Below are 13630 nucleotides of genomic sequence, written 5' to 3'. Positions count from 1 at the left end.
GTTCCTTAGAGCAGCGGGGATGAAGGAGTCTGTTGCTGAAGCTGCTCTTTAGCTTTTAGGCTTTTAGCTTTTCATTTCATGTCCTGATTGACAGCTGAGCCCTGCTTGTGCCATATCCAAGATATTTTAGATTGATTTTTGTACAGTGACAGAAAATGGAAAAGTGGCATCCATCTTTATATATGTTGATGGTCTAAACAAGTAATTATGCACCCTTTACCAAATGCCCTTGTATTTTTTAACAGAGTAAATTTACACAAATGATGTTTACTTTTTAAAATATAATGTAAATCTGTATTTATTACTTTTGCATCAAGTGATCAGGTGTTCCTTAAGTTTTTATTCCCATGATAGTTCTGGACTTATGTCACCATTGCTAACCTAACCTAAAACTGGTTCATGCAATACTGCACAACGTGTAAGAAAATGCTAAAAGTACGGATAGTATGGCTATTTCATTTGCTCTAACTTTAGCAATACAGGCTACTTATATTTATGCAGCCACAACAGCAACAAACAGTTGCTCAGGCAACTTTAGCCTGGCCTTGTGGACGTCCTTGGTTGACACAGTATTGATGTGGTCCAACTTCTGACCTGTCAGACTGCTCCTGTCCAGCCTTGGAAGCCATGTTAATCTCTCTTCGCAGGTCTCCAGACTCTAACACCAGCAGCCTGCCCGTGTCTGTCCCAGCGATCACACGCTCCGCCGTCATCCAGGTATGACACAGGAAGTTGATAGACTCCACCTTCGGGAAGCTGCACTGTTTCAGGGCTCCCTCTGAGTAGCGGAAGAGCTTGAACACACCAGTTCCACTCACACAGAGCTGCGTGTTGTTGTAAGGGTTGAAGCTGACCTGATGGGATGTCAATAAAAGAGATAACATGCTCAGAGCCGGCTACGCTTGCGAGTACAAGGGCTGTGGTTGCAGTGATACAGCATGGATGACTCACCTGGGCAACAGGATTATTTGAGTTACTGGTCTTCACTGTTGCCAGGACTTTCTGTTTTTCCCAAAGCCAGAAGATGAGCGTCCACTCCGGACCACCGGTTTGGCCTATTAGGTACTTGGAATCAGGGGAGAAAGCCATGCATACAAACTCTTGAACGAGCATGTCTCCTGCAGTCAGAACCTTCCTCTTCCTGCCCTGCTCATGCTGCAGGTCGAACACTGTGATGGTGGCCTTCTCACCACACTCGGACACCGCCAGGTAACGCCGGTTGGCACTGATGGCCAGAGCACGCATGCCCTGGCTTTTCTCTGAGCCTGTAGAGACAATGGAAACAACTGACAGAGGGAACATAAAAGGAATTCTTGCAAATGCCATTAGGAGCACTAGGAGGAGCCAGAGGAGCTGGATTATTCACAGATTATCAGTCTCATGTACTACTGTCAGGATATAGGGAAAGTTTAAGAAAAGTTGCCTAATGCCGCTTTAGTCTGCAGATTAGTCAATAATTAATATAATGTCCCTAGAACTCACTGTTGGAAACAATATTAGCAAGGTATGTTACTTTTACTCCTTAAAAGAAATGACTTTGACAGTTTAAGAGAAGATGTCTGTCACTCAGCCTACCTGGAATGAACCTCTGACATCTTTGGAGGCTGTTGTAGCACACACAGTTGTTTCCGGAGGGGAAGACGACAGTCTGCTCGTCGAAGAAACACAAATTGTTTCTCACACCTGTGCGCAGACCGAAGATGAAATGGGACTGTGCGACGACGGTAGCCATTTTCAGTGGAACTTATCGTTTTTCAGCAGCTATTAAAATGGTTGAAAGGTCCACACATAACGACTTCTTCCAACAACACACACTAATTCAACGTTTAAAGCCTAGAAAGAGCACACGCGACTGAGTAAAACACACTGGGACAGGTAGCTATGGTAGTAGAGTCCCGTCGCTAGGCAACCCAGGAAATCCCGCGAGAACCTGAGAGCGTCTAAAGTTCCCTCTCCACTGGCGTTCTGGTTTCTCCAACCACCATATCATCAAGACTTTGCATTTCCCCCTCCGTTTCTTTATATTTTCACGTTGTTTGCATAAATGACAAATTTACTAATGATGTCCGTTTCTTTTTCAATGAAACGCGTCATCTCGCGGGATTTCGGTGGTTGCCTAGCGACGCAACTCCTAATCACTAAGTAAACAACACTTAAACTTCTGCATTGAAGTCTGCTCAGTTACAGTTTTGAGTTACTTACTTTAATACAGTATTATGAAATATTATATTTTCGCTTGGGAAATCCTGTACTTTTTACACTATTTATTTATTGGACAGTTAAAGCCTACTTACTAGTTAGTAAGTACGTAAGTAATTAGTTACTTTGCATATTAAAACTAAAATAGATGTATTGGTATAGATAAATAGTTAGTAGCCTCAGTAATACTACTACTACTAATAATAATAATAATAATGATGATGATAATAATGTAACTGACAGGGCCATTCTGCTGCACAATAAATTGGCTACTTCAACTTTTGATTTATAAGTACGTTTTTCTGATCATGTTTTTCCTTAAGAAGGATTTTGAATGCAGTACTTGTAGCCTAGAACCAGCTGCTCTGTATTTAGGCCAGTGGGAGGAGTGATAGGATAGCACATAGGAACTTACATCCCCCTTGTGGTCAGAAAAGGATAAACAGGTAGTACTACAAGATCAAAGGTATGGAGAAATGTGAATCTATAACCTTAAGGAATAAAATATTATAATATGGAGGATAAAACAAAAATACATTTGTAAGAGAAATTATAGTTCAGGTTGTGGGTTAAAATATTATAGTTTTAAACAACTTCTTGGAGAGTGACCCAACATTTAAGCGTCATCTTGCTGTCTGAGGATTTCAGTGATGAGTTGTTTTCTGATGCCTGCCAAATGGATGTGGGTCAGGTTGATTGAGCTGGCAGCTGTGGTAGTTTGACATTTTCTTTTTCACAAACATAAATAAATAAATCACAGCGATCCAGACTGCGTATGTCAAAGGCTTTAATGAAATGATTCAACAACACCAGTGAGTGGCTTTGCATCCAAGACCCTTATTTCAAGACAGTAATGACAAGACAACCAGCTGATATGAGCATGTTGTGTGTTTCAGAATGCACATTTCATTGAAAGTAAATCTGTTGTATTGTATTGAGAAACAAGCATGAGGAGGCTAACTTGTACTGTTCTGTGATCAGCCAAAGTCAGTGTGTGCTTCCCTCTTGGGACAGACACACAACAAAAGGTGCCTTCTCAAATAGAAACAAATGATATATTATTTGACCCATTTTAACAAATGAATATGGTAATAATATGGTATTATAATATTTAGAGGTTCTGAATACTTGGCTGAGCCTGCATGGTTGAGGCTCACACAGACCCAAACTAATACAGCATTTAGGCAACCCTCGTCCCCTTTTATGCAAAAATTTTCCAACAACGAAGTTGCCTAGTGAAAGACAGCGGTGACCTGAGACAAGTCCCTGGACAATGAGTGTAGTAGGTTAATGGTAAATGCACTGTATCCATGAAAAAGGCATTTATCAACAGCCTGTTAACAACAAGTTCAGGTTGCCAACAAGAGCTGGATGCTACATTGTTTTATTCTTCCTCCCTCTGTAGACCAAAAAGGCTCATCTTAGGTAACACAAAAAACACAACAATTTCTACGTTCAGCTGATTATACACTAATTAGAAACATAGATATGAATATTACATTCTATTTCTATTTCTATATAAATGGGAAGTTTCAACATCTACAAAAAAACTCCTTATGTTTGCTGAAGACTGTGCAATAGGGTCAAAAACTTTGGAACAAGTGAGTTTGTGGACCTTTAGTTGAGGTTGTTTTTTCAGACATTTTGCAGGGCTTTTTCCTGGTCCAGTACATAATGATGCACATGAGCACCTGAATGCAAATACCATGTAGATATTACCAACATTATTGATGTTAATGACACCTGGATACACCGTTAAAGGTCCAGTGAGTAACATTTAGGAGGATCAATTGTCAAAATTGGAATATAATATTCATAGGTATGTTTTCCTAATCCCCTGAATATAAGTATCGTGTTTTCGTTACCTTAAAATGAGCTGTTTTTATCTACAGAGGGAGCGGGTCCTCTTCTACGGAAGCTGCCATGTTGAACCGTCATGTTTCTACAGAAGCCCAGAAGGGACAACCCAAACACTGGCTCTAGACAGACCCTTTCATGCATTTCATGGCTACCATGGATTCTCCAACAATCTTGGAAGGGGAGGGTGGAGGCGATGGTATTGCAATGTGCAACTACACCACTAGATGTCAGTAAAATCTTCACACTGGTCCTTTAAACAACGCTGGGGCATCCCGAGAGTCCCACAATACACACCGACTGTCTGTTCTCATAGGCTGGACTTGTCTGTGTATGATACATTGAAATGCAAACTTAGATGAAGCAGATTCCTTTAAATTCAATCAATTCTGTCGGGGAAGTTTTTGACCTGTTGACCACTGGATGTCGATACATTTCACAGACTACTTTATGCCCCTTTAAGGTTTAGCTTATTTCAACATTTTCACATTCAGAACTCTGTTGTGGAAAAATAAAATCCATATAGGTTGATGAAAGAGTTATGTGCAATAAAAGATCTGAAAAAAACATGTATAAACACAAACATCCTTTATACCTAATAAAGCCCTTTGCTACACTAACATTCCAGACTAATATCCCTTAATATAACAGGGTCTGAGGAGTATATAAGCTACAATATAATACACTATACACATAAATCAGCTTGTTCTTTTAAGCTTTCCTCTAGAAAGGCTGTTGGAGCATCTGTGGCCCAGCAAGAGGCAGTCCTGATTAGCAGGAGATGATGAGGGCGTTGAGGGACTGCTGACTCTGCGTTCGCTCCAGGGGTCCACCAGTTGACAAAATCTCACAAGCAGCCAGTTCATGGTAGAGAGCGTTGAGCACCTCCAGAATGTGGGCTTTCCCTGTGCAAAAAAAAAAACAGAACAGATGTGACCGCTGAGGGGAATTGTGTTACGGACGACCCAGCGAGAGTTTAATTCAATTCCCCGCCCTGAGTGGCTGTGAATTTTCATTATCACATTTCACAGGACCTGTATTGACTTTATTGGGCGTGTGAGCCCCACTAACCGTGTTGTGGGTCGCTGCAAGACTCCAAAGTGCTGAGCAGGATTTTCCCCAGAGACCTCCGCGAGACGTTCTGAAACAAGAGAGAGTGATTCTCAGATAGCTATCGGGCAATTTACGGGGGTTTTAATGGGCAATCTGAGTCTTGTAGCCACAGAGGCTCTCACGTGTGTTCAACCAGTGAAATTAATTTGCTCTCAGAGCTATAATTAGTTAAAAGAGTGGACAGGTAAGACATCTGTTTGCTGTTTCAACAGGTCAAAGTGTCAGTGAATGAATGTCCATATGGAGGTTTGTCCTTGAACAATGCTAGTGAATTGTGAAATTTTCTCTCTGATGTCTGAAAATCATTCCAGTGCAGTGTGGGTGGATCCCTCTCAACTGCCAACACAGCAAAAAATGATTTTTTTCAGTAAAGAGTTTTTGTCTGACTGCTGTTTACAAGATTTCTTCTCTGTGCTAAAAATCAAAACAATATGTTTGGGCCTTGACATTATAAAAGCATGTTGAATGTTAGCACAAAGCAGTGGTTATTAGCAGCCGTGACCTCTTCAGGCTACTGTAACTGTGACTAACCAGGTCTCGGAGCTGCTGCAGGAGCTGCAGGATGTCTACAAGTTTCTCCTCCACCAGCGACAGGCGCACCCTCTCTGTCTCCAGCATCTGCAGCTCCATCTGAAGCAGCTCTGTCTCCTCTGCCTTCTGCTGCAGCTCCTGCACCAGCGAGTCCTTCATCTGGAAGACACAAGACAAACCCATACAATCACAATATACAGAAAGAACACTACTTCTTGTAAATTAATTTAATTTACTGTACAACATTTCCTCCTGTATCAAACACCCGTTTTCAATTAAATTATGTGGAATGCCATGGGCCGAGAAAAGTCCTCCCTTTAAATAACTCATATGACATCATGGTGTGAACAACCCACAGAGCTTGACTGAATATTGGCATATACACGTGTTCAGGCTGGGACTCTTATCAAACAAGTGAAGTTTGGGGAAGATTTGACCATGTACACTCAAGTTACAGCAACTTCCTGTTTCATGGCGACACATATAAATTTGACGCCACGCAACAGGCACGCTGTTCAACGAAAACTCACTAGCTTCACGATATAGCATCATCAATGTATTAAGGCTTTTCTGACCTGATTTGAGGTGCATCTGGTCAAGCTGTTAGGAGGAGCACATCAAAGTATAAAACATGTTATGTCCTTTTGCCAGCATGTGGTGCTATGACAGTCACTGACTTTTGACATCTAGATGTGATTACAACAGGTCTCTTATCAAGCATGAGAATATTGGGTCAGATTGGACAATGTACCTTCGAGTTAAACTTCCCGTTTCATGGTAAAATGGCCGCCACGCCACCGCAACACAGCTTCCCGATTTATCATCACAAACGTATTAAGGTTGCACTGACCCGATTTCAAGTCAATCTGATTAAAGTACAACAGCTGGAAATGACCTGGGAATACCCATTAGCCACTGGAACTGATGAGGCAGTCCAGGATGGTGATACTCTTTAACTCTACAGCAGATAGTTTGCAACTTTCACTTACATTTCGCTTGTTTAATTTTTGTTAATGACATTTTTTGCACAATTTACTTCTGTGTAAGCCATGTTGGCTGCAGCTGCTAATGCTAACTTAATACATCTGTATCCCAACTACATACTACTCACAGTGTACTAGACACTCATTTTGATAGCAGCTTGCTGTTTTTGGAGCTAGTATAAATTAAATCTATGTACATTACTGTTTTTGGCCAACAGGAAATAATATAAGATGTGCTTAACAAAAAGAAGACAAATGTTTTCAATTATTTTATAGTTATAGTTTTTTTTTTCTTTTTATATGTTTTTGTTTTTCTTCCTGGAACTGTCTCACCACTGTTAAAAGTTTTTCCAACTGTGGGCAGCTCCTCCATTTCCTTTGTGCATTGCATTGTAGGACAATAGTTCAACAGCACAGTCGTAATTTAAGTCTAAAGACAGGTGCGTAGGATCAAAAACTCTTGGCTTGAAGAGAAAACCAAACAATCCTGCACACTGTCCATCACTATATGTACACTATACATCGTATGTGTGCACATTCATATAAATATACATATGTACATCTTTGAGTATACTATAATTACAGCACTTTTCCAGTGTGAACACACTACATGCTTAGCACTCTTACTAATAATTAAAAAAAGTTTTTGTTTTCTGAATAGCATAGAGGGAACTACAACCTGAACCATGCAACCCTGCATTGCAAAATTACAAGGAAACAATTAAGTATCATTGTATTATGGACAAAATTCATGAAAAGACCAAAACCGACAACGTGTTAGTCAGTGTCTCAATACTCCCTGATATCCCTACACGTCTTTGGTGTTAAAGAAGATGTATATCTTTAAAAAGGGGTCTCAAACATATAGTATGGACTAAAATATAATTTCCTGAAACAGCTGGGCACTGTAGTACATCAAAGTTCCTGGTAGTAACAGTGGATTATTTGTTGGGAACTATTTTCAGCAGTGGATTAATCTACATTTTGTGCTCTGGTGAGTATCTAGGGTAGCAGAAGGGTGTATGTGGCATTGAATCAAAATAAACTAGTGTGTGTCCATGGTAATTAAGGGACATATCAGAAGATTCTTTGATACACACAATACTTGTTAGTAGATACATTCATTGTTGGGTTTTGGTCTTTTCATGGGATTTGTTGAAAATAAGAAAAATGTAGAATACTGCCAACCTTATCCTTCAAGACCAAACACAGACTAAACAACTTGTTATTACAATAGAAGCTGGACATGTCACTCTTTGAAATGTCCCATTATTACTTGGTAGGCCTGTTGAACATCTTTCTACAATATAAATATCCCCAATGTAAATGTATGTCAAATGTTGAGGTTAGAGTGAGTTTTCAGCCCACGTCTCTTATGTTTCTCTGCCAAAAATGTTGGAAATCCCTGCAGTGCACCTTTACGTCATAGCATATTGAAGGACAAAGGTCTCACCCCACACATCCTGCACATAAACAAAGCCTCACAGTCAGGACTTTGTTTAGTTTTAACTTTCCCTCTTTGAGTGCTGAGACGTTCTGGGAACACATTACGTCATGGTTCCTGCTCTGCCCGTCTTCCTGTGTTGTGAAAATACTACTCGACTGTAACAAGAGAGCTTTAATTTATGATATTCCTGAGTGTCACGCGGGACAAGGGGGGAGTGTTTCTGTGGTCGGCCCCAGTGAGAAACAGCTGCAAACACACCCACGCACATGCAGAGGGAGGCTCTGGTGCCTCTGCTGGTGGTTTGGTTATGTGGAAGCTGCAGGATCATGCCTCTAGCTGCGGTTTTGCCTTTGAAGCCCTCCACTTTCATAACAACCTTCACCAGTCCTCTCTAATCTAGTTTAACACCATACGCACAGCCACAAAATGACTTATGATGTAAATCGAGGCAGAACATTGTCCAGAGAGAATGGTTTTGTATAAATGGATCCAGGACCACGACAGAGGAAACTGTAGGAGCCCACCCTGGTGTGATGGAGGTCAGTGGTGGTTTGTACCTGGTCCATGTCTATCTCTGCCTTGCTCTCCTTCAGCTCCAGCTGCTTATGCAACCTGGTCACCCTCTCCAGGAGCTCCACCACAGCGCTGCAGCTCTCCTCGCTCCTCGAGCTCCCGAAATTAGACATCAGCTTCTTGAATGCCTTGTCGTCGCACCTGATCGGCAACAGGAGGAGAGAGTCTGTGAGGGTCATATCTACGACAGCTGTTGAATAGGATCAGAATTTTTTTGGGGCAAGTCCCGTCTGAACAATACAGCTGTTTAGGGTGTATTTTAGCATTATATGGGGATGCAGTACCTTTCCCCACAGCAGGACAGCCTGGTCAGGATCCTCTTCACCTCATCCACCTGCCTCTGTTGGTCTCCTGTCCACTTGTCCTCCTCCTCGTCGGAGGCTGCCTGACCCTCCACTGAACGAAACAGCTGCTCCTCCACTAGACGCCACAACACACCATCATCATTAAAAGTCATTAGATTTTTCAGGCAAAAAACACACAAAGTTAGGACGCTTGTGTGATCTAGTGTGTTTTTAATGATTATTGTGATAATATTGTGAATTTAGATTATTTTGGCCTAGATAATCGTGACAGTTTTAGGAATGCAATTATCAGGGCAGATAAATTATTGGTCAATAATGGGAAATTATTTACTAGAAATGTAACTGTAGTGAATGTAATGTAAAAAATGAACTTTACTAGAATTAACTTCAAACTATCTGTTATCTTATCGGTATTGGCCATGAGAAGCAGGTAATTATCCATTATCTTATCAGCTGAAAAAAATCCATATGAAAATCATTCGTGCCTAATCTTTTTTCCTAAATTAGGTCCTAACTCTAATTACCAAACGGTTAAGATAGGATCTGCAAGTTAGGAAGATTCTGTTAAACGGTCCTTAATCAACAGTCACTGCAGAGGTAGTCTACTGAATCCCCATCTGTAACAGTACATTTGCTCTCATTAGCCCACTTTATTATGGCTGTATTAAGAAGATACTAAGTGTACTGGGTTTTGTTAGACAGATGCAAGTGCTCTTTTGAATTTTGTCACATAAATTGAAGTAAAAATCATTCATTGTCTACTAATTCTCCTCATCATGCAGTACAGAGGTGTCAGCACAGCATTCTGCACTTTCATGTCTTACTCTTATCTGGGGTGGTCACAGCACGCCCTGTCGGAGAACAGCGGTCATGTTGGGAGTCTGAGCAACATCTCTGGGCAGGCCTGCTGGTGACACTCAGCTGCTGCTCTGCCCTGGTGCTGCTCGGGAGTTGTAGTTTCGACACCTCCGACCTGAAAGAGAGCACTCTGAGTTCAGCTGTTTGACTGCATGTTCTCTGAGCCATCTTCACTGATGTGAATGTCTCCGCACATTAACCGACGCTGACCAACGGGCCAAAAAAACTGCTCTTCGAATTTGCACAGATGAGAAAAGTTCAGTCCAAACCAATTGCCAACATCAAAGAGAACATATCAAGTAACACAAGGCAGCGTGTATTAAGCCACATCTACAACCGCCATGATAATTTTATAGAGGCCTGTGATGTTGTATGCCAAATCTGGGTGGGGTAATTGAAGCCAGACATTGTATCTTAAAGGCATTTTTACAGTAAAGTGGGTCAGTGGTGGGATGGCACTGTTACTGTGCAGGAGTTAGCTTGCAAGATGTGAGGTAAAAGCACATTGGCTGACACTGGATGGACGAAATTGAAGTACAGAAATGTTTAAGCACATGAACAGTTTTCTAAGCTCCATTACATATCTTTCCATCTGCATGTGAAACATATATGTAACACTTTTAATCTATATGCTGCCTTTTCCCTCACGTCAAAGACACACTCAAACATTTGTTCCTGAAAAGAAGACTGCAGTTTGCACGGATCAATCGTCCTGTAATGGTTTGAATTTTCTAGGTTTCTCCTGCTGTCTGCTCTTTTGTGTTGGGGGAAATCCGATAGGGGGCCTTCGTAAATCACAGAATAAGTGTTTCCAGATGATGATGCCTTGCCGAAAAAAAAAAAAGAAAAAACGAGAAAATCTCGAAAAAGGTTTTCAGCAGCCTGACTCTGAAAAAAAGAAAAACAGAGCACTCAAGCTTATATCCTGTTGGCACGAGGCGGATTATGCCGTAAGACAACATTATACTCTGCATCTGTGTACTACTTTAGGTTTCTTTGTGCAGAAACGACTGACTTCACTGAAGGTCAATAATTGCAGCATGATTTCAGGCAATCAATCAGAGAGTTGTGTTTAAGTTAGCGGGGGCCACGGCGGAGGAAAGAAGGAGCTGGTTCACGGGGGCCAGCAGCTGCAGTCCAACCAACGTGGGACTGGTGCGCGGACGTGAGCACACACAAAACTTTGCCGGTTGCTGTGGAGACGCTGCGACTCTGGAATGAACTGGTGGAGGGCTTTTTCAAACGCAGGCTTTGGTGTGACTAATTGCACTTTAATTGACAGTGGTTGGCGGAAGGCCGCAGCCTGTGTCCAGTGAATACTGTAGCAAGGCCGCAGCTTCTGGCTCGGGCCTTTGACATGCATAGAGGTTCAAAAATGGCTTTGTGTCTTGGGGGACAAAAAAGGGACTCCAACAAACACTCTCACTTTTGAGGCTGGTAAAAACCTCCCAAGTCACATGAAAAAAAGTTTGTTTTTGACTGTTTTGAGATTTATAGTGTTTAAGGAGACTTTCCCATCACATGGTTTTATAGTGACGAGGTACCCTGTGGTGTTGGTGATGGTGCTGAGCATGGGAATTCCAACTGGATGAGTACAGACACCTGAAAGTACTCCAGACAGACATCCTGGATAGCGGTCAGACTGTGGGATGCAGCAGACATTTTTAAAATTCGATCAGTGGTTCACTAGACAGGCATCACAGCTCTCGCCAATGGACCAAATGCAAAAGCAGCATGGGTGGGTTTGCCCTGCCAAAACGAAAATATCTATTCAAATACTTATTTTGCTGAGAGAGTGAGTAAAGACACTGCATATCTGACATATGAATGAGTGATGATCTAAATAACTAACTAGAATTGAACTTGTCAGATTTCCTAGAAGAATATGTTTTTATGGGAAATGTTCTTAATAAACACTAATTAAAAGTTTAACAGTTTTAAAACTAGTGAAGAAGTTCCTCACACGTTCACAAAAACAACTTAAAGCTGCACTAATCAACAGTTATATTGGTAATATAATCACCAATATGATGTGATAGGAGTCGCTCATAGCTCATGCAGTTCGACTCCAGCATCTTTCAGCTAATTATTTTTGGCATCCAACTTTATTGTTTGGTTCAGCCTCAGTGTTTTTATTAACCATCTTATTCTCACTACCTGCCCTGTAACAAATGACAGTTAGTCACTAGCCAGTGTAGCATTTAGCTGCGAGATGTTTTCCCTAAGACAGGCGTCTCAAACTCAAATTGACTCGGGGCAACTGTTGGTATTGTTATCTCACCACTTCAACATTTAAGTACTACAAGAAAGCACAATATTCTCAAAATATTTCCATTATTCAGGATTATATTATATGTTGCGGGCCGGAGGTAGGGGGATGGAATGTCCCTCGGGATAAATAAAGTATCTATCTATTTATCTATGGAGGGCCGGAAATGGCCCAGAGGCCTGCAGTTTGAGGCCCCTGCCCTAAAGAGTTTAAGATAAACTCTAAATAAAGACAAAAGGAGAGAGTGAATGCTGCACTTACATTCACCAGGTGGACAAAAACACAATTTCAAATGTTGAATGCTTGTTTTTTTAAGCACCTTTAAAGCACTCTCATGAACCCGGTTTCCAGCAGAAGAACAGCAGTTGTTTTCTGCAAAGAAGCCATGATAAACCAACTGTATGCCACCTGCTCAGCACCACACAATAAAGTTAGTGACTAGCACATAAAGACAGTTGAATGTTTAGTAGTTGGTGGAGACCAAATACAAAGCCAAGGAACAAAGAACACTGCATTTTTCAAGAAAAGATACACAACTTTAAATGAATGTTAATGTTGCTTCATGTCTGCTGGACTGGGTGTATCTGCAGTCTGGCCCACATGACACACTGCCTGCGATAACCTCCTGGATTAATGTACTTACTTGAACTTAAACCATGATTTTTCCCCCCTAAATAAAGTAGGTTTTGTGCCTAAACCTAACCAAACTCAGAAATTTCTAAGCTAGATCATGTAAGTAGTAGGCTTGTCCTATAGTACTGTGCACCAGCAGGAAGATTTACTTGGGTGGACTAGTGAATAGGTAACTGTTTTCTAACACATAACCCATAAAAATGTTACAAGGTTCATAGGGGTGTAAGAAAATATCGAAAAATATCACATTGCAATATTTTGTCCTGTGATATTGTATGGATTTTCAAAAATATATATGAACGATAAATGTTCTGGTAGCATAAAAAAACGCAATTTATCGCACTATACTGAATCGTAACCCCTGTATCGTGATACGTATTGTATTAATACACAGCCATAAAGGTGAATATGTCATGGCTGTGGCTTAGTGAACTTATTTTGGAGTTTCTCTATCCTCAAACAGCAAAAGAAATCAGTGCAATTAGTGCAATTAGTGCTGATATAATATATATATATATATACATGTGAACTTTAAAAACATTTAGCATTTTTTGCTGCTTGCCTTTTGTCCCATTTAAAAGAGCACGGAAAAAAACTAAACTAAATGTTCCATGGTCACAAATCAGCTGGAGAATCAAGGCAGAAATTACCAGCATATAGCTCATAGTTTTGGAGGAAGTACTCTACAAGTGGAGCAGATAATCATTTTAACATTTCCTGGACTGTCTGTATGGTCTCTCCCTCACTTTTATCAGGTTCCTGTATCAAATGCACCTCTTGGCTTGTCTGTAACCTAAATTAAATTGAGACTTGGAATGATCTTAGACTCTCAGAATAACACAAAACTTTGAACTTCAACAAC

General features: G+C 40.9%; 2 protein-coding genes across 2 annotated transcripts in view; both read right to left on the bottom strand.

Moving 5' to 3' along the window:
- Positions 1-1857, bottom strand: part of cfap57 (cilia and flagella associated protein 57) — a 10971-nt gene extending 9114 nt beyond the window's left edge. The window contains exons 1-3 of the mRNA XM_035661115.1: positions 1576-1857; positions 952-1265; positions 595-854 (exon numbers count right to left, since the gene is read on the bottom strand). Coding sequence (XP_035517008.1) covers positions 595-854; positions 952-1265; positions 1576-1732 — 731 coding nt within the window. The 5' untranslated portion in view covers positions 1733-1857. The remainder of the gene's footprint in view (positions 1-594; positions 855-951; positions 1266-1575) is intronic.
- Positions 1858-2981: 1124 nt separating this feature from the next.
- efcc1 (EF-hand and coiled-coil domain containing 1) overlaps positions 2982-13630 on the bottom strand; it is a 19735-nt gene continuing 9086 nt past the window's right edge. Inside the window, exons 3-8 of the mRNA XM_035662796.1 lie at positions 9833-9981; positions 8988-9123; positions 8688-8844; positions 5701-5859; positions 5128-5197; positions 2982-4961 (exon numbers count right to left, since the gene is read on the bottom strand). Of these exons, the coding sequence (XP_035518689.1) occupies positions 4828-4961; positions 5128-5197; positions 5701-5859; positions 8688-8844; positions 8988-9123; positions 9833-9981 (805 nt within the window). The 3' untranslated portion in view covers positions 2982-4827. The remainder of the gene's footprint in view (positions 4962-5127; positions 5198-5700; positions 5860-8687; positions 8845-8987; positions 9124-9832; positions 9982-13630) is intronic.

Source organism: Morone saxatilis, unplaced genomic scaffold (genome assembly GCF_004916995.1).
Source record: "Morone saxatilis isolate NCDOM2014 unplaced genomic scaffold, NCSU_SB_2.0 Contig18, whole genome shotgun sequence".
NCBI classification, from domain to species: domain Eukaryota; kingdom Metazoa; phylum Chordata; class Actinopteri; family Moronidae; genus Morone; species Morone saxatilis.
This window is presented reverse-complemented; position numbering and strand designations above follow the sequence as displayed.